We start from the raw sequence: 26,039 nt of genomic DNA, 5'->3' as shown, positions 1-26,039 counted from the left end.
AAGAACTTTTACTTATATGACCAGCATTGTCCTGTGCATTCTAGGGGATGCAGAAATACTTTCAACCTTGATTTTTTTTCCCCTCAGATATTAGCCCTGAATATCTAACAGTCTTTTCTTTTTTTTTTTTTTTGAGTTGAAGTCTCACTCTGTTGTCCAGGCTGGAGTGCGGTGGCGCGATCTTGGCTCACTGCAACCTCTGCCTCAGAGTTCAAGCAATTCTCTGCCTCAGCCTTCTGAGCAGCTGGGATTACAGGTGCCCGCCACCGTGCCTGGCTAATTTTTTTATTTTTAATAGAGACAGGGTTTCACCATCTTGGCCAGGCTGGTCTTGAACTCTTGACCTTGTGACCCACCTGCCTCGGCTTATATCCAACATTCTAAAAGGGGATTTCAACTTGTCTAAATCAAAGCTCATCATCTTTGTTTTCAGCCATTCACCGCCCACTGTCATTCTCCTATACAGAACAAAATCTTTGCCCTTTCTGGGTTTCCTGCTCTGGTTAATGAGCCCACTGTCATTAGAACACTCAGAACATGGCAAATATTCCTTTTTTTTTTTTTTTTTTTTGAGACAGGGTCTTGCTCTGTTGCCCAGGCTGGAGTGCAGTGGTGCACTCATGGCTCACTGCAGCCTCGACCTCCCAGGCTCAAACGACCCTCCCACCCTAGCCATCCTAGTGGCAGGGACTGCAGGCGCGAGCTACCATGCCCAGCTAATTTTTGTATTTTTTGTAGAGACGGGGTTTCGCCATGTTGCCCAAGCTGGTCTTGAATTCCTGGGCTCAAGCAGTCTGCCCTACCTTGGCCTCCCAAGGTGTTGGGATTACAGGCATGAGCCACTGCACCTGGCTGTTGTCAAATATTCTTGACATGTATTTCTAGGATTATAAATTTTGCTTTTAAGTACTGCTTTATTGCATCCCATGTTTTCTGTTAAAAACTGCTTTGTGGAGATGTAATTGATGTACCAAGGGCTGCACATACTTAATAAGTGCTCATGAAGCCTTCACCACACTCAAGATGATGAACATACCCATTACTCCCACAAGTTTCCTCATGCGCTAAGTTTTCCTCATGCACTAAAGATTTCATTTAACTTTTTTGTGGCTTATGTTATTGTTCTTGTTACATTTGAGGGTGACTGTTGTTTATTTCTCTGGATTCTAAGATTTTTTTTCTTTTACCTTTTGTTTTATTTTTATGATCCTGCTTATTCTGCTTATTTTGATGGGCTTGTTTATTCTGCTTGGGAATTACCAGGTTTCTTGAATCTGTAGATTGAGTTTTTCCATCAATTTTGGAAACTGCTTAGTCATTGCCTCTGTAGATTTTGCCTTTGCCCCATTCTTTCTTCATTTACCTTTTTTTCTACATTTTTTATTTTACTTATCCTGTCTTCTGTGTTTTCTGTCTTTTGTCTCTCCATGCTTTATTCCAAATAGTTTCTTCTGTCACTAGTTCTTTATTTTGCTGTGTTGATGTGCTGTTAAGCTCATTCATTGATATCCTAATTTCAGTTATGGCATTTTTCTGTTTTAGAATGCCTGGTTTTTCTTTATATCTACAGGGTCTCTTTTTTTTTTTTTTATCATTTCTGTTCCCTGCTGAAATGTTCAAGCTTAGCATTTATATCTTTAAACATGGCAAGCATCTTTGTTTTATAGCCTATTTCTGATATTTGAGTATTTGAGGTCCCCGTGATTTTTTTTTTCTGTTTCCCCTACTAGGTTGTCTTTTTCCAGAGCAGGTACTGTGTCTTATTCTGATTCAGAATGTCTGATATGAAGGCTGGCTTTCTATATTTATAGAAAGCTCACAGGTGATTGTGTTATATAGCTAGGATTTTATACCATTGAGTTAGAAAATGCTGACATGCTAAAGCTGTATAGTATCAACTCTAAGGGCAGTGGGACTTTAGGTTTATTCTTTAAGACAAAGGATAAATAGAAATGAATATAGGCCCCCACTGGCAGTTCTAATTATCATTCAATTAAATATTCCGGTGCAATACTAGAAACTGAAGAAGTTAAAGGCTATGTGTATTAGTTTCAGATCCTGGCATGTTTGTACCAGGGCTGAATTAAACACTGGACTAGTTGGGGGACTTGGGTTTTAGCTTATCCCAATTTAACTTTTAATTGACCATGGAGAAAATTTTGGTGCTTTCTGTTTTAAATTGAAGTCAACATGTATTACTTGCATTTTGATTGTCATCGGGAGTTGATATGCAGTTAGTAATATGAATAGTAGCTGCTATGACTTCTACTCCTTTGACCATCAGCACTACCATTACCATGATCATTACTGCCAATAGCCAACTATTCTATGCTAGAGACTGTGGCAGATGCTATATTAAGTGAACTTTTCCTCATGGGGAGCAATCTAGGGCCTCAGGAATAGATATACCCGTGACTGTTGTTCTTGTTACTCTAGCTGTCTCATTTTGGTTCTTTGTGAATCTGATGGTTTATTTTGCTTAAGGAGGAAAGCCCAGAGAACAAACAAATAGAATTTAGAAAGTCTTCTGTCCAAATATAAAATATACACCACCCTATTTGTAAAAATACATTATTTATGATGAATTCATTCATTCATTCAAAAATATTTGTTGAATATCATGTACTAGACAGACCCTAACAAGTAAACAAAGATACAATTTAAAATATTTTTAAGCTAAAATATTTTATTACCTCTATAACCTTTTCATATATAAAGTAAAACTTAATGTTATTGAGGTGGTTTGTGAACCCATTTTTGAATGGTGGTGGATTTCACTTCACGGTTCCTGCAAACAAATGAAGCCATGGTGCGATAAGTGAGAACTCAAAGCAAGTGGTCTCAGCGCAAACACATCAACATAAGCATATTATTTGTTAGGCATTTAAGGTAAGCATTTATAATATTGAATATACAATGATGGTTAAAGTGTCTCCAATTTAGTATTTTCTTTTTTAGCTTATTTTCCAGTTATGCAACATATATTTTGTTCTCTATTGTGCCATTTGACGGTGTGTCTAGATCATTAGCTAAAAAGATGCCTTTTATTTTTATTTTACGTTACACTTGAGCTTAGCTAGACAAAACAGTTCAAAGCCATTTGTTTTTGGGGGTGAAGAGGAAGAGAGGGCAGAATCTATATGTTCAGCAGCTGAGACCTAGTTTTGGAGGTCAGAGTTGTATTTGAAAGGTGGAAGTTGCTGACTTTTGCTATACAGTAGATCTTTTTGTGGTGTTTTCTTTTTAAATTTTTGCTGGATCTAATTTTGCTTATTTCACATATGCAGTACTGCAGGCACATTTCCAGATGTAAACCCTAAATGTGTGCATGGTACCTGATCAACTAGGAAAGTTTCTACACCAGAAGCGTCAAACGATGTTCTGCCTCTCATTTTCTCTCAGTAGCAATGAGAAATAAGTGCCTTTGGACCACAGTGGTATTTAGCTGCTGCCGGTAACACTTCAGCGCCCACTCTTTGATGCCATAGGGCACCATCCTGTGCAGTTTTTCTCCTCGCATGACCAGGTTATTGAGGCTTGTACTTTATGAAATTGCTGCTGGCTGCAGGACAAGGGAATAGAACTTGTTTTCTTTTAGTCACTTTCAAATGGGAAGTCCTGTACGTTGGTTACAGGGTTACAGAATGTGTTGGTGACATTGCCACTTTTCCTTCGAGTTTCATAAGACTTTGTAATTTGGGGATTCTAACTTTCAAGAAATTTAGCCAATGGATTTAAGTCTCCTGTGTGTGGGCGTTGTTTTCCATTTTTGCTTTTTGTTGTTGTTTTTTAAACATCCCTTACCAGTAGGAATCAGGGAAGGGAAACAGGTTTGTGGTGGGCCTTGAATTTTTTTTTTTTAAGGCAGAGTCTCCCTCTGTTGCCCAGGCTGGAGTGCAATGGCGCAATCTTGGCTCACTGCAACTTTCACTTCCTGGGTTCAAGCGATTCTCTTGCCTCAGCCTCCTAAGCAGCTGGGACAAGCACCTGCCACCACGTCCGGCTGTTTTTTGTTTTTTTAGTAGAGATGGGGTTTCACCGTGTTGGCCAGACTCCTGACCTCAAGTAATCTGCCTGCCTTGGCCTCCCAAGTGCTGGGATTACAGTCGTGAGCCACTGCGCCCAGCCAGTGGGCCTTCATTTTAACCTGTTCTAAAGGAGCAGGCCATATGGCATAGGTAGAAGGTTTAAAGGTCACTAGCATCAGCCATTAGTCTCCAAGGTGTCTCCAGGGCAAAATTACTGTCAATGACTCTGCCCTGGAAATACCAGCAAGCTTTTCTTCCAGTTACTCTTAGCAAAGTGTACTTCTGGGGATATCACTTTTTGTGGAATTTCCTCTTTGCTATTTAAAATAAAAAGCAAACTCTTATTTCATTTGGGTCAAACGAAATTGTTAGCACAACTATAAAATATTTGTGTTTGGTAGACTATGTGAAACAGGTGGACTTTCAGCTATGAAATATTTTCTCTAGTTAAATATAGTAAGTTCTACCCTCTTAGCTTTTATCATTCTCTATGAATCACACATCGTTTTTCACATCATATTGTCGCTTGTCCAGATATTCTTTTGGGATTTCTCTAAAAGGGTTAATGATCTCGGCCTCTTTCTAACCATTAAGGATCAGGATTAAATTTGTCTTCTTTCTCAGAAGTATTCTCAGTAGCAATATATTCTTCTTTATCCTATTTAGGCAACATGGAAATCTGTTTATTCCTTCATGTGCTTTTCTGTTATGAATGTTAACTTTTCTTGGTTGATAGATTGATAACTGTGTCTGGCATTTTTGTTCTGTTGTATTTTGGGTATGTGAAAGTTGTATAAGATGAGAATGTCTAAGGTTTTTGTTTGCTTAGGACTGAACATTATCCTCGGTCATGCCCTGTAAGCTTGCTGGGCACTAGATCTTTATTGACTCTGCCATCTCAGAAAATAGAGAAAATAGGTAAAAACAAAAAGAATAATTGGAAAAGCTCCTGTGGAGCACAATTTTCACATGGCAGAATGATTCAGCAGTTTCAGGGGAACTTTATTGATTGAACAGTTTTTTAAAGTCTTTTTATTTTGTGGTATTTTAACAAGCATTTAGTTAAAGTACAGATACTTTAAATGTGATGATACTGAAAATACTTTATTTTGATGATGGAATGTGGTAAGAAAAATTTAATTTTCATAGGAAGCTACATTTAATTTTATAAGTAAAATTATATCTAAATTTAAAAAAACTATACTGTCAAATTATATGCCAAAATAAATTTCAGAGATATAAAGGCTAAAATGTGCCAGAAAATTTGTAATAAAATAGGAGAGAATATTTATCTGTTCAAGATGGGGGCTTTGTAAGCATATGAGGAAATTGTGTTTTTGTGTTTTGTAGTCATAAAATTGATTGACAACATTTAAAAAATGCAGACCTTCCAAGGCCGGCTATATAAATTGTGGGGCCCAGGTCCAAATGAAAATGTCGACTCCTTATTCAGAACATAGGAAAATGGACCAGAAAGGCACTAAAGTATAAAGCTTTTCCTTCTGTGGTCTTTCTCATCTCGTCAAAGTGATTTGTGTTTTCTATTTAGTGCCATCAGTGTAAATAAATCTAAATTTTGATTTATTGGCATGAATTTTACTATTTTTCTTCATGCAATGGCATGCATTTTACTAGTTTTAAATGCAAATGTAAGAACATCTAACTTGTGTGGAATCACCAATTTTTTTTTTTTTTTGTCTTCAACTTTTATTTTAAGTTCGGGGTACATGTGCAGGATACGCAGGTTTGTTACATAGGTAAACATGTGCCATGGTGCTTTGCTGCACAGATCATCCCATCACATAGGTATTAAGCCCAGCATCAATTAACTATTCTTCCTGATGCTCTCCCTTCCTCCACCACCCCCCTCCAACAGGCTCCAGTGTGTGATGTTCCCCTCAATGTGTCCATGTGTTATGATCATTCAGGTACTGCTTATAAGTGAGAACACGTGGTATTTGGTTTTCTGTTCCTGTGTTAGTTTGCTGAAGATAATGGCTTCCAACTCCATCTGTGTCCCTGCAAAGGACATGATCTCATTCCTTTTTATGGCTGCATAGTATTCCATGCTGGTGTATATGTACCACATTTTCTTGTTCTAGTTTATCATTGATGGGCATTTACATTGATTCCATGTCTTTGCTATTGGGAATCACCAAACTTAAACAATTTGTATTTTGTACTTGTACATTCATTTGTGATCATTTTTACCAGAATAGTGGAAACACTGCACAAAACTAACTCAACAATAGCCATTTTTGTTTCACTTCTTGATTTGAGCACCTTCTGCTAACATTGTCTATCTTCTGTTTGCTGAGTAAGGAAGGACTGGAAGGAAATGGAATTATGAATTTTGAGGAGTCTGGCTCCAGGCTGAAACCCCATGTGATTTTTCAGGCCTCACCATAGACAATGACAAAGGCTTTACCTGGTGGCCTCATGGCGGGAAGCTGCCCTCCCCATAGTAGACTTGATGCACAGCCAATGCATTACAGTCTAAGTGAAGTTGTAATGAAGGGGTCAAACCTCCCTGGCTGGTCATGCTCTTATGCCTATTTGCATTCCTAGCCCAGACACCTTCATTCCTCGATCTCTTTATCTGAGGTCTTTGGCTGAGGTCCTCTTCAGGCACCTCTGCCAAGGCCTTTTTGTGGAGGAAGGAGTTGGAAACCTCAACGATACCTTCCTTAGTCTGACTTAGTACTAGCTACTTTTCAATTCCTAGTCCTTCCCCCTCACCCTTCCCTGACCGCTGAGTTTATAACACTGCCAGAACCTTTCATTTGGGGCCCCCTCAGCAGTGAGACAATCCCCACATTCACGACGATCCACCTCACCCTCAAGTCATGCAGTGTACAGTGGAGAAAAATGGGGCTGGGGGGAGTTGGTGCTTCCTCAGGTTTTAAACCTTTGTTTATACTATTATATCACAATAAATGATCAACTTTCATTTTTGGCTTGTTGCATTGATCCACTACTCTGAGCTCTTTCTTTCAGCCTTCAGGTTGTCCTGTCGTTATGGGTTCTTCTACATTATCATTTTCACTGTTAAGCAGTTGGCTAACATAGGGAAGTAACATGAATAAGAAGGGATATGATGGTGGGGTTCCTTGTGTTAAAAGAAAAACTTTAGACAAGTTAAATTTAATCAAGTTAATTGCACAATGAATGATTCATAAATCGGGCAGCACCCTGAACCAGAATAGATTCAGAGAGACTCCAGTGCTGCTGAGTGGTTGGAGAGAATTTACAGACAGAAAAAGTAAAGTGACATACAGAAAACGGAAGTGAGGTACAGAAACACCTGGATTAGTTACAGCTTGGTGTTTGCCTTATTTGGACATGGTTTGAACAGATGGCCACCTTTATTGTGTGAAACTCAGTGATTGGTAAAAGAGTAGGCAGCAGTCTGTTTAGACATCCAGTTAGATTACAGTTCTATGTATGAAGTATGTGTGAAGAAACATTTAGGCTGAACTTACAAGGAGGCAACTTTGGGCTAAATTTAATTTAACACTTGATTGCTTGTGTTTCTTAGAACACCATTGTCTTCTTTCTACATTTGAATCAAGTTCTGGCGGACCCTCTAGGCTGTCAGTGTACCCACTCACTCAGTGGTAGACATAAAGTGCTTACTGTGAACTCTGAGTCTCAGTGAACTCTCACACTTTATGTGTTCCTGGGACGTTGTGGACGTATTACCCAAATGTGCCTCAAGGAACTGTGGACAAGCATATTGCATGTATTTCCTTGCTCAAGCCCATGCTCCATTGTTACATCAGACTTCATTTAACCCAAGTTCAAAGATAAAGTTAAGAACTTCAATCAGCAAGAAAAAAACAAACAATCCCATCAAGAAATGGATTAAGGACATGAATAGACAATTCTTAAAAGAAGATATACAACTGGCCAACAAGCATGTGAAAAAATGCTCAACATCGCTAATTATCAGGGAAATGCAAATCAAAACCACAATGCAATGCCACCTTACTCCTGGGAGAATGGCCATTAAAAAAAAAAAAGATGTTAGCAGGGATGTGGTAAAAAGGGAACACTTTTACACTGTTGGTCAGAATGTAAACTAGTACAACCACTATGAAAAACAGTGTGGAGATTCTTTGAAGAACTGAAAGTAGATCTGCCAATTGATCCAGCAGCCCCACTCCCGGATATCTAACCCAGAGGAAAGGAAGTTATTATACAGAAAAGATAATTGCACACACATGTTTATAGCAGCACCATTTGCAATTGCAAAAATACAGAACCAGCCCAAATACCCATCAATCAACGAGTGGATAAATAAAATGTGGTATATATGGACAATAGAATACTACTCGGCCATAAAAAGAAACAAAATAGTGACATTCACAGCAACCTGGATGGAATTGGAGACCATTATTCTAAGTGAAATAACTCAGAAATGGAAAACCAAACATTGTATGTTCTCACTCATAAGTGGGAGCTAAGCTATGAGGATGCAAAGGCATAAGAATGATACATTGGACTTTGGGGACTTGGGGGAAAGGGTCGGGGGTCGGTGACTACACATTGTGTACAATGTGCACTGCTCGGGTGACAGGTGCACTAAAATCTCAGAAATTACCACTAAAGAACTGATCCATGTAACAAAACACCCCCTGTTCCCCAAAAGCCTATTGGAAAAAAAAAAAGATGAGGAATGGTCAGTTTGATACAGAAAAAGGAAAATATTTAGCTTATTTAGTTGTGTATTTTTCCTCCTTGAAACTTGGCTTGTATATGCCAGGACAAGTGTTTCAAAATTAATTAATATCATGTTCCTATATCTCTTGTGAGTTCTAATGACTTGTTTAAGCTGAAATTTTCCTATTTGGAAATCATTACTCTGTTGACGGGAGGGAATAAGTTTGAATTTCACAAATACATATGTATTGTGTCTTTGTAAAACATGTTGAATATTGGCCAAAAACTGTAACTTCTAGGTGGACATAGAGCTTGTCTCTCTTCACTATTGTAGCCTTTGATATCTCCCCCAATGATTAATAAATATTTGTTTAATGAATTAGAGTCTAGTCTTCTAGAATATTTTCCCATCATGATGGTTTTCATCTGGATATCTGGACATGGATTTCCTTTAAGCCACCGATAATTGTCTCTAGTAATAAATATGCTCTTTATTCTTTCCTAGGTGTGGGCCTTGGCTTCTATTAAGAAAATTGAAACCTTTATAAATTGATTTAACAAGGGGCCACTGTGGTTTTCCCATTTCCCCCCAACAATTTATTATGAAATTTTTTTTTTCTTGTGAGGCGGTGTCTCACTCTGTTGCCCAGGCTGGAGTGCAGTGGCATGAACTCAGCTCACTGCAACCTCCGCCTCCCGAGTTCAAGCAATCCCCCTGCCTCAGCGTCCTGAGTAGCTAGGATTACAGGTGCCCACCACTATGCCCACCTAATTTTTTGTATTTTTAGTAGAGACAGGGTATCTCCATGTTGGCCAGGCTGGTCTCAAACTCCTGACATCAAGTGATCTGCCCACCTTGGCCTCCCAAAGTGCTGGGATTACAGGTGTGAGCCACCACGCCCAGCCAATTATGAATATTTTCATACAGAAAAGTTGAAGAATTGTACAGTAAATACTTCTTTATCTACTACCTAGATTCTACAATTAACATTTTAATATACTTGCTTTACCAAATCTAACCATCTTCTCATCCCTCTGTCTGTTTATTGGTCCATCTTTTATGTATACATTTTAAGAAAGTTGCAAGTCTCAATACACTTCATCCCTAAAAACTTCAGAATTAATCTCTGGTGTTTCGAATGCTTTCAGGGTATGACTATATGGAATTATATGTAGACATTTGGAACAGATAACTGTTAGGAAATTAAACTCTTATCACCTTACTTTATTTTCCATACTTAGATTGGAAGGATAGGTTAGAAAGGAAGAAAACTATAGTTTACAGAGAATTTTCATGTGTATTATCTCATTTGATCCAATATTACTATTAATAGTAATAGTAGCTAACATTTATGGAATGTTTACTTTGTACCGGGTACTGTGCAGGTTTACCATTAAGGAAGGTACTATGGTAAATTCTTTTCATCCTACTTACTGTTAGTTGTCATATCTATTTTTCAAATGGATTGATTTGTTCACTTAAAAGAATAGTTTTCAGCCCTGTAGTAAGCCTTTTTAATTCATATTTGTCAGCTGCTGCTATTTTTAGACTGAAGTATTTGGTTTTTGATGGGTTCCTAGGACACAAGCATTTTCTTGGATATTTTATCCTTATAGGTTGCTATTCAGAATAATATTTGAGCATAACTTAGGAAAAGTTGCTGAAAATGTCCCTGTTTTTTTTTTTTTTATTGTCTCTTTATTAATCAGCCTCTAATCCCAGTATGTTACATTACTTTAAAGGTGCAAAATCTCATATAATCTAATGGATTATATGTGATTATTTTTATAATTGTCTATATAATTTATGTAAAATACTGTAAGAGTTGAGAAGCAGAGTGGGGTTAAATGACTTGTCCTGTGTCACGTGATTAATAAATGGAAGAGTCAGGATATTAGTGTTTCAGCTCCAAAGTCCCTGTGTTTGACCTCTACTCTGCTGTTTTCTATGGTGTATCCTGAGACCACCTGCTTCATAATTTCATGGGGTGATTATTAGATATGTAGATTTCTGAGCCTTACTCCAGACCTGCTGATTCTGAATCTCTGTGGATGAAATACCATTTTTTTTGTCATTCAGTTGATTCTCATGTACAGTAAAATTTGAAAACCACTGTGCTATGCTTTTCTACAAGCATTATTATGTTTTAATCTCTGTTAGCCTAGAAAAATAGCCAAACTCTGTTAATCATTCTTATCCTTGGAGTATATGAAACTTTGGATTGATCATTATGCTTTTATCTTTGCTTCAAGATTGTCATGGATTTTAAGCACCCAGATGGTACTGCAGTGCCAGTTATGTTGCCTCGTCGGAGTTTGCTGGTGATGACAGGAGAATCTAGATACCTTTGGACCCATGGGTATGTATTGAAATATGACAGGATTCTTTTTACTTTATGAGACTTCTCATTCTTCTGTGTCTGAGCCACAGGGACCATGCCCTGTGCCTGCAGATCGAGGCTTCTGGATTCAAAACTCCTAGGGGCATCTGTCTAGTTTTGTTTTTGTTAAACATTACCTTTTCACTTGGAAAAAAATTTTAATTTATAGCAAACTTGCAAGCATAGTACAGTGAACTCCCTTCGCCTTTCACCTGCATTTACTAATTTTGAATATTTGGAACATTTTTTATTTCTCTCTCACATATGTTATCATTATCATTTTTACTGAATCATTTTAGAGTAAGTTATAGACATTATGGCTTACTCTTCCATGCTTCATTGTGTATTTCCTAAGAACAAGGACATTGCGTATGTCAGGGATTGGCAAGCTATGGCTAGTGGGCCACATTCAACTCTCAGGCTGTTTTTGTACAGCTCTTGAGCTGTGAATGGTTTTTACATTTTTAAAGGCTGTAAAACAAAAAAACAATGAGGAATGTTTGACAGAGACTACATGTGGCCCTCAGTGCCTAAAATATTCACTCTCTGGCCCTTTACAGAAAAAGTTGGCCAACCTCTGTTCTATAAAACCACAGTGCAGTGCTCAAATTCAGGAAATTCAACATTGATAAAATACTCTTATTGTACTCTTATACAATCCATATTCAAATATTGCTAGTTGTATGTTATAGTGCTTTAAGCATTCTTTCTGATCCAGGATTCAGTCTGTGATCCCACGTTATGTTTAAATCTTGTTAATTCTGTTTAGTCTTTTATTTGAAACAGTTTCTCAACTTTTCTTTGTTCTTAATGACGTTGACTCTTTTAAGGAGGCCAATTATGTTGTAGAATGCCCTGCAATTTGAGTTTGTTTGATTTAATCAAAATCTAAAGAAATGAGTATGTGCTTCTGTTAGGGATACATCTTTAGCCTTTTGAGGAGAGACCATTACACTGCTGAAATTTACATATATTGTCCCTTAAAATACTGCTGAGTTCTGTACTTATTAATTGTGTTCTGCTTTGGAGCTTTTAGCTGACATATTTTTTATAAAAATTCAAGGAAATGAACATGTAAATGAATTTGTAACCTGTCCTAAATGTGAGCCATTAAAAAATGATAACCTGATTTTGTGCACTGGGGCTTAAATTTATGTGATTTTTTTTTCATGGCCATTAAAATATTTGCACTTAAAATGAAAAAAAAAAATGATGATATGATCCGTTAATTTCAGGTCTTCTTAGAATTCTGAGAATGATGACATTTTCTCTTTGGGTTCAAGCATTTTTGCTATCACTAATGTTTAAACTTCTTAAGAGTAATATTATAACGACAGCAAATACAAAATTAGAAAATTACTTTTCATGTATATATTGTGAAAATATTTTAATCTGTTCTGGTGATAGTACAGGTTAATTTTCCTGAAACAACATTTGATCACATTATTGTCTTACTGAAAGCATGTTATGCTATTAAATGTTAATAGAGTTGTCTCTGGAAAGTTAGATTATAGGTAATATTTCTTTTTAATCTTTGCTCTGGAATCAGAATTCTCTACAGTATTTTTAGGGAAAAAAACCTCAGTATTATTTTTGAGGCTGCCATTGATACACATTGCCTGTAATGTCACTGTGTGTGTGTGTGTGTGTGTGTGTGTGTGTGTGTGTGTGTGTTAGGAAGAGAGACAGATGGGGAAATGGGGGAGAGAGGGAGGGAGGGAGGCAAGGAGACCAGCGGCAAGAAAGAGAGAGAGAGGTAAATGATATACCAACCATTGACATGTTATCAGAATCTTTGGGTGGAAAGAAGAATAGATTGGAAAAGCATATTTAATACACTTACCACATGGTAAGTGTATTGACTTGATAAAACTTGATAAAACTTTTTGATTTCTATGCTGAAAAACAAAAGCACTAGAAAGCATTGTAGAGGGACATGGATTGAAAAAAGTTAACACTGCCCTGTAATTTTAATTCCAGATACCTCACTCTAACTTTAATTTGTTCAAGTTCAAATTTACTATTCTAGCTGTCACACCTTAAATCAAAGGTGGAAGACCGGTAGCACAGGGGTACACTTACTAGTCAGGTATTTTCTGTTTAGCTGATGCAATAGTTGTCCACATGGTGGCAGTTTATTTTTTTCAGTTTTCTACATATAAAAATTAGGAGTTTTCACATAAAAATTTGAATTTTCAGCCTCTCTTGAAAATTGAGAGGATCTGACAACACTGAACCTTAGTATTGCTTGGCAGCAGTACCTGAAACTATGTATCACTAGCATTCTTTAGGTGGGGGCCTACTTCTCTAGTTCTCTACAGTTCCTACCCCTTTCTATTACTCCGTGATCTAAGACTGAGCATCAGTTGTCAATTAACACTGTGCTTGTACTACTGTTTTTATCTTATTCAATGAAAATTGAATATTTCTTGAACTTATGTCTGTATTAAAAGTAGGAGACAGGGCTGGGTGCGGTGGCTCACACCTGTAATCCTAGCACTTTGGGAGGCCAAGGTGGGCGGATCACAACGTCAGGAGTTCGAGACCAGCCTGGCCAATATGGTGAAACCCCATCTCTACTAAAAATACAAAAATTAGCCGGGTATAGTGGCGTGTACCTGTAGTCCCAGCTACTTGGGAGGCTGAGGCAGGAGAATCACTTGAACCCAGGAGGCGGAGGTTGCAGTGAGCCAAGATCATATCACTGCACTCCAGCCTGGGTGACAGAGCGAGACTCAGTCTCAAAAAAAAAAAAAAAAAAAAAAAAAAAAGGAGATGGAAAGCTAGCCTGAATGAGAATGTATGTTTCAAGAAAAATGGCATAGAACACTGCTTTTTTGAAATGAAGATTAATCCTATGTGTTTAATGATAAACAATATATTTCTAAACAGGTTCACCTGTTTCGTTTATTTATGCCATCTGACTGGCCCCAGGAAGCATTATTTCATGAAGTTATGTGAATGCTCCTTTTAACTTATTTCTGGAGCGTTTTCCTTGTGCCAGGAATTGTTCTAAAAACTTTACATATATCAACTCATTTAATTTACACAATCATAGTGGGAAGTTTGTTCCATGGTTTTGTCCTTATTTTTGAAGGAAATTGGAGCATAAACAAGTTAAGTAACTTGTCACAAAGTTACTAAGTTAAGTAACAAAGTCACAAAGCAGTAATTCTTAGAGCCAAGATCAGAAGCCTGGCAGTCTGGTTTCAGAATCTGTGCTCTTACCAATGATATTATGGCTAAATTTGCTTGCTCCCTTTTCTCTGAACTTACACTGTGCCTTCTAACCTTCACACCTTTGCCCGCCCTGTATCTGTTAACATATAGCTCTTTTACTTCCTTCATAATTTATCAAGCTTTCCTGACTACATAAACTTGAAATAATGTATTCCTTATCTTAACTTTTAAAGTCTGTGTTGTTTCCTACTACCTTGAGATGTCTCTAATATTATATTGAACTATTATTTAAATCTATAAAACTCTTTTTATATTCTTAGTGAATATTGTCCCAATTTGATTATAATTTGAGTGCAGGGGGAAAAAGATGTTTAGCAATGTTTACGTAAATCATTACTTTAACACATGCATTACCTGTTCTTAAACATTTGAGATTGTTGGAAAAGCAGTTAGGAACTCCTTGGCCTTTGCCTAAAGTTACACTTTAGGCGAGTGAAGTAATTGATTTAAAGGGCCGTAACAGAGAATGACTTACTCTTCAAAAGAGGAATTAGTTTGCTAACAAGAGCTTCAAGATACTTATTCCTCTAAAATATATTGAATTTGTTCAATACCGTAGTTTTAATCATTTGTAGCTATTAAAACAAAAGTAATACAAATTTGGGCAATGATTGCTTTCTTTTTTTTTCCTCTAAAAAATTGCCTTTAGCATAAGCTTTTTAAAAAGAGCCATTCTCCTACCTTGTTTTATGAGGCTGGCATTAATTACCCTTGGCATCAAAACATGTGAAAGACATTAAGTAAAAGAAAATTACAAACCCACATCTCTCATAACAGAGATGAGAAAATCCATAACAGAACATTAGAAAGTCAAATCTTGCAATATATATATAAAAAGAAAATATAACCTAGCGGAGTTTATACCAGTATTTCACAGTTGGTTTAGCATTTCAGAAATCAATGTAATTCATCACATTAAAGGAATAAAGGAGAAAAAGCATAATCATCTTGATTGATGCAAAAAGTATATTTGACAAAATTTAGTACCCATTCATGATAAAAACCCAGCAAACTAGGACAAGAAGGGAGCTTCTTCAGTGCAATAAAGGGTATTTATGAAAAACCAACAGCTGACATCATACTTAATGGAATTTTATTGACGTTTTTTCCAAAGATATTGCACAAGTCAGGGATGTCCGCTCATACTTCTTCTATTTAATGTTATATTGGATATCTTAGCCAGTATTAGAAGTCAAGAAAAAGAATTAAAAATCATAAATATTTGAAAGGAAGGAGTAAAATTCTTTATTTGTAGATTACATTATTGTGGATGTAGAAAATCCTAGGGAATCTACAAAACAAGTTCCAGAACTAATAAGTGAATTTAGTGGCATACAAGGTCAATATTTAGAAATTAATTTTTAGAAGATGAAATAAAAATGCTACTTAAAATAGCATCAAGACTCATAAATATTTCCTTTCCAGTACTCAGAATTAATTTATTGGGGTGTTGTTTAAAAGGCAATTAGCCTGAGAATTCTGTTTCTTACAACAGATGGGGTGAAATATAGCAATGACAAAATGAAAGTTGAGAATTGGAATACATTATATTTTTCATTTTAGGATCAAATCCATTTTAGGTCGACATTTCTCTTTCCAGATCACCTGGCTGTTATAGTAAAGAGGTATCAACAACTTAAGTAAACAATTACAATTTTATATATTTTGCTGAGATCCTTCAGGATTAGCACATTTTCTGTGAATATGAAGCCTATTTCCATAGAGAGATAACCTTGCCTAGAGTAAATCAAGAAGATCTGAGTCCTAGGAATAAGTTTTTAAAAGGTATGTAACACATATAGACTGAAAATTCTAGGAAAATTATTGCTATCCCTAGGAAACTTAATATGGTTAATACATCAGTTGTCCCCCAAATCTATGGAGACAGTGTAATTCCAGTCAAAACTCCAGAAGGCTTTTTTTTTTGTCAAAATTGACAAACTGATTCTAAAATTTATAAGGAAATGTGATTGTCAAAACAATCTTGAAACAATGTTAGGGGATTTATTCTGCTTGATTTTTAAGACTTACTATACGGCTATATAGTCAAAATAGTATTGTTGTACAGATAGACAGACAGATCAGGGTGACAGAGTATGGTCCAGAGATAACTCCACATATACAAGGTCAGTTGATTTTTGCCAAAGATACCAATGTAATTAAATGTGGAAAGGAAATTTTTCATCAGATGGTGCTGGAACAACTGAATATCCGTGTGGAAATAAAATGAACCTGAATCTATCTCATACCATTCACAAAAATTAATTTGAGGTAGATCATAGATTTAAATGTAAAAGCAAAAACTATGAAATGGTCTAAAGAAACTTTGTAAAAAGCTATTTTTGTAAGCTTGAGGTAGCCAAAGTTTTTTTAAAGAGAGATTTCATAACACACTATTAAGAAATAATAAATTGGAACTCATCAAAATTGAAAACTTCTGCTCATCTAAAGATACCATTGAGACAATGAGAAGGCAGCTACACATGGGGAGAAAATACCTGCTATGTATTTATGCTTACATCTATATCTTTATCATTCTGTATCTAACAAGCAATTGGGCAAAAGGGTTGGACAGATCCTTCATCAAAAAATGATCTATGCATGTCTAATAAGCACATGAAGAGATGTATAACATCATTAGTCATTAGATAAATAATAAAACTGCAATTTTATACCACATGCTACTCACTAAAATGACTAAAATTTAAAACTCAGAAAATACCAAGAGTTGGTGAGAATGTTAACCAGCCTGGAACTTTCTCATGTGTTGCTGGTTGCAGTGTAACATTGTACAACTACCTTGGACAACCAGAAGTTTCTTACCTTATCACCCACCAGTTTCACTCCTTATTACCTGTTAAAACCCACCAATTTGACTCCTAGGTATTTTCCCAAGAGTAATAAATCTATATATCCAAAAATGATATGTATAAGAATGTTCACAGAAGCTTTATTTATAATAATCCCAAACTATGGACTTGTAATTACCATGTAGTTGTTTTTAATTTTTAAAAATCCAGTCCAGTAATCTTTGTTTTTAATTGGAGTTTTTAATAATTTTACATTTAATATATTACTGATAATGAATTTAAATTTACCATCTATTTGTTTCCTCTTGGCATCAGCTGTCCTTTTTTTTTCTTTAGAATTGGTGTTAGTTAAATGTTTATTTTATTTCCCCCTGGAATAATTTGTTGTACATTCTTTTAATATTAGTGTCTTGAAGATAATTTCCTTAAATACTTTTATTTCCTTGTTTTTCCGCAATGTCTAACAATTCAGAGAATCCATTAGATATTTGTAATAAATTATTCTAGATTTTCTCTATTCACTTAACATTTTTAAAGGCCTGAAATATTTTTAATACAATGTTAAGTAAATTTTTTTGACTATTGCTTTTAGAATCACATGCAGAAAATTTGATACTGTTCAAGCATCTGAGAATCATAAAAGTGGAATTATCACCAGTGATGTTGGAGACTTAACTTTAAGCAAGAGGGGACTACGAACATCATTTACATTTAGGAAAGTGAGGCAAACACCCTGTAACTGTAGTAAGTATATACTCTTATCTCTTCTGTAAAATGGAGTCAATTTAATATAAAAGTCCTTTAAGGTCCTGTCAACACCTAGGAGAGCTTTTTCTGAATCTCTCTAATTGCATTTCCTGTATTTCGCCTTGTATTGCACTTTCATGCATTTTTTTTCCTTTATCAAATTTATTTATTTACTTATTATTATACTTTAAGTTCTTGGGTTCATGTGCACAACGTGCAGGTTTGTTACATATGTATACATGTGCCATGTTGGTGTAGTTTCTTTTGCTGTGCAGAAGCTCTTTAGTTTAATTAGCTCCTATTTGTCAATTTAGGCTTTCGTTGCCATTGCTTTTGGTGTTTTAGTCATGAAGTCCTTGCCCATGCCTATGTCCTGAATGGTACTGCCTAGGTTTTCCTCAAGGGTTTTTATGGTTTTAGGTCTAACATTTAAGTCTTTAATACATCTTGAATTAATTTTTGTATAAGGTGTAAGGAAGGGATCCAGTTTCAGCTTTCTATACATGGCTAGCCAGTTTTCCCAGCACCATTTTTTAAATAGGGAATCCTTTCCCAATTGCTTGTTTTTGTCAGGTTTGTCAAAGATCAGATGGTTGTAGATATGCGGTATTATTTCTGAGGGCTCTGTTCTGTTCCATTGGTCTAGATCTCTGTTTTGGTACCAGGATCATGCTGTTTTGGTTACTGTAGCCTTGTAGTATAGTTTAAAGTCAGGTAGCGTGATGCCTCCAGCTTTGTTCTTTTGACTTAGGATTGTCTTGGCAATGTGGTCTCTTTTTTGGTTCCATATGAACTTTAAAGTAGTTTTTTCCAATTCTGTGAAGAAAGTCATTGGTGGCTTAATGGAGATGGCATTGAATCTATAAATTACCTTGGGCAGTATGGCCATTTTCACGATATTGTTTCTTCCTATCCAGAGCATGGAATGTTTTTCCATTTGTTTGTGTCCTCTTTTATTTCGTTGAGCAGTGGTTTGTAGTTCTCCTTGAAGAGGTCCTTCACATCCCTTGTAAGTTGGATTCCTAGGTGTTTTATTCTCTTTGAAGCAATTGTGAATGGGAGTTCACTCATGATTTGGCTCTCTGTCTGTTATTTGTGTATAGGAATGCTTGTGATTTTTGCACATTGATTTTGTAACCTGAGACTTTGCTGAAGTTGCTTATCAGCTTAAGGAGATTTTGGGTTGAGACGATGGGGTTTTCTAAATATACAATCATGTCATCTGCAAACAGGGACAATTTGACTTCCTCTTTTCCTAATTGAATACCTTTTATTTATTTCTCCTGCCTGATTGCCCTGGCCAGAACTTCCAACACTATGTTGAATAGGAGTGGTGAGAGAGGGCATCCCTGTCTTGTGCCAGGTTTCAAAGGGAATGCTTCCAGTTTTTGCCCATTCAGTATGATATTGGCTGTGGGTTTGTCATAAACAGCTCTTATTATTTTGAGATACGTCCCGTCAATACCGAATTTTTTGAGAGTTTTTAGCATGAAGGAGTGTTGAATTTTATTGAAGGCCTTTTCTGCATCTATTGAGATAATCATATGGTCTTTGTCTTTGGTGCTGTTTATATGATGGATTATGTTTATTGATATGCGTATGTTGAACCAGCCTTGCCTCCCAGGGATGAAGCCAACTTGATCGTGGTGCGTAAGGTTTGTGATGTGCTGCCGGATTCGGTTTGCCCATATTTTGTTGAGGATTTTTGCGTCAATGTTCATCAGGGATATTGGTCTAAAATTCTCTTTTTTGTGTATGTGTCTGTGCCAGGCTTTGGTATCAGGATGATGCTGGCCTCATGAGTTAGGGAGGATTCCCTCCTTTTCTATTGATTGGAATAGTTTCAGAAGGAATGGTACCAGCTCCTCTTTGTACCTCTGGTAGAATTCAGCTGTGAATCTGTCTGGTCCTAGACTTTTTTGGTTTGTAGGCTATTAATTATTGCCTCAATTTCAGAGCCTGTTATTGGTCAGATTCATAAAGTAAGTCTGTAGAGACCAACAAAGAGACTAAGACTCCCACACCATAATAATGGGAGACTTCAACACCCCACTGTCAACATTAGACAGATCAATGAGACAGAAAGTTAACAGGGATATCCAGGAATTGAACTCAGCTGTGCACCAAGCAGACCTAATAGACATCTACAGAACTCTCCACCCCAAATCAAGAGAATATACATTCTTCTCAGCACCACGTCGCACTTATTCCAAAACTGACCACATAGTTGGAAGTAAAGCACTCCTCAGCAAATGTAAAAGAACAGAAATTATAACAAACTGTTCCCCAGACCACAGTGCAATCAAACTAGAAGTCAGTATTGAGAAACTCCCTCAAAACCACTCAACTACATGGAAACTGAACAACCTGCTCCTGAATGACTACTGGGTACATAACGAAATGAAGGCAGAAATAAAGATGTTCTTTGAAACCAATGAGAACAAAGACAAAACATACCAGAATCTCTGGGACACATTTAAAGCAGTGTGTAGAGGGAAATTTATAGCACTAAATGCCCACAGGAGAAAGTAGGAAAGATCTAAAATTGACACCCTAACATCACAATTAAAAGAACTAGAGAAGCAAGAGCAAACACATTCAAAAGCTAGCAGAAGGCAAGAAATAACTAAGATCAGAGCAGAACTGAAGGAGATAGAGACACATAAAACCCTTGAAAAAAATCAATGAATCCAGGAGCCGGTGTTTTTTAAAAGATCAACAAAATTGATAGACTGCTAGCAAGACTAATACAGCAGAAAAGAGAGAAGAATCAAATAGACGCAATAAAAAATGATAAAGGAGAGACATAGGAACACTTTTACACTGTTGGTGGGACTGTAAACTAATTCAACCATTGTGGAAGACAGTGTGGCAATTCTGCAAGGTTGTAGAACTAGAAATACCATTTGACCCAGCCATCCCATTACTGGGTATATACCCAAAGGATTATAAATCATGCTGCTATAAAGACACATGCACACGTATGTTTATTGTGGCACTATTCACAGTAGCAAAGACTTGGAAACAACCCAAATGTCCATCCATGATAGACTGGGTTAAGAAAATGTGGCACATATACACCATGGAATACTATGCAGCCATAAAAAAGGAATGAGTTCATGTCCTTTGTAGGGACATGGATGAAGCTGGAAACCATCATTCTGAGCAAACTATTGCAAGGAAAAAAAACCAAACACTGCATGTTGTCACTCATAGGTGGGAACTGAACCATGAGAACACTTGGACACCAGGTGGGGAACATCACACACCAGGGCCTGTCATGGGGTTGGGGGCGGGGGGAGGGATAGCAATAGGAGATATACCTAATGTAAATGATGAGTTAATGGGTGCAGCACACCAACATGACACATGTGTACATATGTAACAAACCTGCACGTTGTGCACATGTACCCTAGAACTTAAAGTAAAATTAAAATATATATATATATAAAAGCAAAAAAAAAAAAAAGATAAAGGGAGATATCACCATCGATCCAACAGAAACACAAACTACCATCGGAGAATACTATAAATACCTCTACGCAAATAAACTAGAAAATCTAGAAGAGATGGATAAATTCCTGGACACATGCACCCTCCCAAGACTAACCCAGGAAGAAGTTGAATCCCTCAATAGATCATGCACTTTTCTTTCTTTCTTTATTTTTTTTTTTGAGATGGAATCTCGCTGTGTCGCCCAGGCTGGAGCGCAGTGGCGCAATCTCGGCTCACTGCAAGTTCCACCTCCCGGGTTCACGCCATTCTCTTGCCTCAGCCTCCTGAGTAGCTGGGACTACAGGCACCCGCCACCATGCCCGGCTAAGTTTTTTGTATTTTTTAGTAGAGACGGGGTTTCACCGTGTTAGTCAGGATGGTCTCGATCTCTTGACCTCGTGATCCACCCGCCTCGGCCTCCCAAAGTGCTGGGATTACAGGCGTGAGCCACCGCGCCCGGCCATCATGCACTTTTCTTAACCACCCTCATTAGAGTTTACATTCTTTGAAGGCAGGGTCTGCATCTTATCATTTTCATTTTTTCCAAACTTAGTACTTGAGTTGGGTGCCCAATAAATATTTTCGTTATTGAAGTAACAGTTAAGAGTGCTACAATTGGAGGCCAACAAAATATTACTTGTTTAAAAATGGGTATTGTTGGGAATAGTTTGTCAAGATTCTAAATTATTTCTTATTAATCCAAGAGGGAAATTGGAGATGATAAATTGTCCTATAGTACATAACTCTAGGGAGATAAGCAATAGTTTATGTTTTAGTCAGTTTGAAAACTCAGAAGGGAATAAAAACTGTTCAAAAACTTGTCAAGAGGATGCTATTTTGAATTGTCTATACAAGTACGTCATGTTCTGGATTTCTTTGACTCAATTAACAGACCCCTCTTGCATTTTGTAAATACTGTTTTGTAATGATCGGGATAATAAAATCCTTTTTATATCTTTGGGGGTTTTAATTATGGGTGGTATCTACCAATAGCTTTTGGATTTAGTCATAATCTTAAAAATTTACTTCAAAACTCTTACAATATCTACAAAATGTTATCCTTTTAAAAAACTTGAAATTTCTATATTTTATATCTTGATGTTAGTGAAGCTCAAAATAACTATTTTATTAAAGGTGTCCTTGAAGGCTTAAAAATCAAATTTTAAAAGTTAAATTTTAAATGTTCATTTATTATTTGATGAATATCGAACATTGCAGATAGTGAGTTACATGGTATAGAAAAATAAAGCATGTCTCCTATTCTTAAGGAACTTAAAGTGTAGTTGGAGACACAAGCTAGTTTTCTTATGCAAATGTCTGTCATGGGCATTTATTAAATGTAAGAAAGTGTTATTGGGGATTCAGTTTATAGATTTTTTTTTTTAAGATGAAAAATAATTGTGGCCGACATAGTGGCTCATGCCTGTAATCCCAGCACTTTGGGAGGCTGAGGCAGGAGAATTGCTTGAGGCCAGGAGTTCAAAATCAGCTTGGACAACATAGCAAAACCCACTCTCTACAAAAAAATAAAATCAAAATTTAGACAGGCATGGTGGTGTGTGCCTGTGGTCCTACCTACTAGGAAAGCTGAGGCGGGAGGATTGTGTGAGTCTAGGAGTTCGAGGCTGCAGTGAGCTATGATCACGCCACATCACTGCAGCCTGGGTGACAGAGCAAGACCCTGTCTCAAAACAAAAAAACAGCAACAGAAAACCCCCCAAATTATACATGTTTATCATGTACAACATGATGTTTTAAAATATATAAAATGTATATATTGTAGAATGGCTCAATTGAGCTAATTAACATGTATTACTTCACATACTTATACTTTTTTGTGATGAGAACACTTAAAAATTTATTCTTGGCTGGGCGTGATGGCTCACGCCTGTAATCCCAGCACTTTGGGAGGCCGAAGCGGGTGGATTACCTGAGGTCAGGAGTTCCAGACCAGCCTGGCCAACATGGTGAAACCCTGTCTGTACTAAAAATACAAAAATTAGCCAGGCTTGGTGGCACACGCTTGTAATCCCAGCTACTCGGGAGGCTGAGGCAGGAGAATTGCTTGAACCCGGGAGGCGGAGGTTGCAGTGAGCTGATATCATGCCACTGCACTCCAGCCTGGGTGACAGAGCGAGACTCTGTCTCAAAAAAAAACCAAGGTATTCTCATAGTGATTTTCAAGAATACAATATATTATTATTAACTATAGTCACCATGTTTTACACTAGATCCCTGGGACTTATTCTATCTAACTGAAATTTTGTATCCTTTTATTAGCATCTTCCCAGCTCCCACCCCCAAATGCCCCAGCCCCTGGTAACCACCATTCTACCACTCTCTATTCTGTGAGATCAGCTTTTTTTAGATTCCATGTCTGAGTGAGATTGTGTAGTATTTGTCTTCTCTGTATGACTTATTTCACTTAACATAATATCCTCCAGGTTTATCCGTGTTGTGAATGGCAAGATTTCCTTCTGTTTGTGGCAGAATAGTATTCTGTTGTGTATGTGTACCATATTTTCTTTTTCCATTCATTCACTGATAGGCACTTTGAGTCCATGCCTTGGCTGTTGTGAGTAATGTTGCAGTAAACATGTGAGTGCAGATGTCTTTCTGACACACTAATTTCATTTTCTTTGGCTATATAACCCATACTGGGATTACTGGTTTATAAGATAGTACTTATATTTTATTTTTTTTTGAGCAAGGCAGAGAAGGGTTTTATTGAGTGACAGAACAGCTCTAATACAAGAGGGGATTGAACCTGAATGGGTTCTGTGTGAGAGGGGGCCTGAAGGTAGGTAGTCCCCTATTTCTAATTTTTTGAAGAACCTCTGTTCTTACTATAGCATGGAACAAGCAAAGATTTAAAGTGAGTGTTAGACATTATTACAGAGAACAGGGAACAACTTCAAAATTAATTTGAGACAGTGTATTCTAAATTTCCTCTGTCATCAGCTCTGCTTGGTGGTGTTCTCCCTGGGATTTGCTTATTCTACTGAAGCAGGCAACATAGTGTAGTCATTGAGAATGTGGGCTTTGGAGTCTACACTGCCTGGGTTCAATTCGTGGCTGTATGACTTAGTATCTCTGTCTTTAGGAATGGTCTTAGCTTCTTTGTGCTTCAGTTTTTGTCATCTGTAAGTGGATATCATGGTACCTATCTCATTGCATTACTGTGAGAATTGAGGCAATGCTTAGAAACCGCTTCAAATGGTGTTCAGTAAATGCTTGTGGTTATTACCAAATGACACTTTGCCCCCAGGTCTTGTTCTTCTGAGAGCCCTACGGTGCCCATAACTCCTATCTCCTTTACCTACCAAGGTTAATTTAGCTAAATTTTTCCCAGTTAGGCCAGACCTATTAAGATGCTTTTCTGAATAGGAGGACTTTTAATCTCAAAATTAAATCTATATATAACTGTATTTAATCTTGAGACTAAATAGGCATAATCACTAAGGCAGATGCAGAATTGTAGTCATGTATTGTTGTAAATGGATTTTCCCCATTCTTTTTATATTAGAATTATTAGGGAAGAACTTTTCCTTTTAACGGATAAATCGGAGTCTATCTACCCACCAAATTTGCACTGATTTTTTTTTCATTTATGAAAACTTGATACCGTATGAGTTATTCTGATAAAAAGGAAAGGTGTGTATTGCTTTGTTTTTCATTAAGGTTACCCTTTGGTCTGTGATAGCCAGAGGAAAGAGACTCCTCCCTCATTTCCAGAGAGTGATAAAGAAGCCTCACGGCTGGAGCAAGAGTACGTCCATCAAGTTTATGAAGAGATTGCTGGACACTTCAGCAGCACGAGACATACCCCTTGGCCGCACATTGTGGAGTTTTTGAAGGCTTTGCCAAGTGGTTCGATAGTGGCCGATATTGGATGTGGTAATGGAAAGTATCTTGGCGTCAATAAGGAGTTATATATGGCAAGTAATGTTGCTTTTGACTTTCTTTTTGCTTAATTTGCAGTGGTTATCATAATCTTTCTTCCTCATGATATAATGCTGTTTTTTTTAGGTCATTGCCAGAAAATTATAACCAATAGATTGAATATTAATGAACACTGCCCCATTCTTTCTTATTCCTCTAGGAATTTATGGGCACACCATCGTTATATAAATTTTTTTTCCCATTAGATTTTGCTTTCTACCACTATTATTTTATCAGTAAAACTATCTTATAGCTGTAAAACTCTTTACGGAGTAGAAAGGATTTTTATAGAAATCTTTTTTTGACTTGGATCCCCCTAAGTATGAAGAAGATAAAGCTGATATTTTCATCCATTTTTTGCATATGAAGAAATTGGGGCTCACAGTCGTCATGTTAATTTCCTGGTGTCATATAATTAGGGGATGTAACTGGAACTTGAACCTATGTCTTCTACTCCAAACTTCACTCATAGTAGAAAAACATTTCTATTTATTGGCATCTTACTGTTGAGGAAACTAAGGCTCAAATAGATTAAGAACTTGACCAAGGTTGCAAGGGCTAGACTGTCTGGTTCCACAGTGTCTGTTTTCAGTTGCTATCATTTTTTTTTCTATGAGCCATTTTTTTTTCCCGCTGTGCTATGAAGTAGGATGTTCTTGTTTTAGTGTATTGTTGTAAGTAATCTTATTTTAACCCTTGCTCTGTGAGGACTGGAGCTTCCCTTTCTCTAGATT

The 26,039-nt window shown here is 36.8% G+C and overlaps 1 protein-coding gene across 5 annotated transcripts in view; it reads left to right on the top strand.

Moving 5' to 3' along the window:
- Positions 1-26,039, top strand: part of ALKBH8 (alkB homolog 8, tRNA methyltransferase) — a 66,198-nt gene that overhangs the window by 22,077 nt on the left and 18,082 nt on the right. For all 5 annotated transcript variants that reach the window (XM_028833938.2, XM_028833936.2, XM_028833937.2 and 2 more), the window contains 3 exons: positions 10,944-11,050; positions 17,714-17,865; positions 25,045-25,301. In XM_028833938.2, coding sequence (XP_028689771.2) covers positions 10,944-11,050; positions 17,714-17,865; positions 25,045-25,301 — 516 coding nt within the window. The remainder of the gene's footprint in view (positions 1-10,943; positions 11,051-17,713; positions 17,866-25,044; positions 25,302-26,039) is intronic.

The sequence above is a fragment of the Macaca mulatta genome, chromosome 14, assembly GCF_049350105.2.
Source record: "Macaca mulatta isolate MMU2019108-1 chromosome 14, T2T-MMU8v2.0, whole genome shotgun sequence".
Taxonomy (NCBI): Eukaryota; Metazoa; Chordata; class Mammalia; order Primates; family Cercopithecidae; genus Macaca; species Macaca mulatta.
Note: the sequence above shows the minus strand (reverse complement) of the source record. Positions and strands in the feature narration are given on the sequence as shown.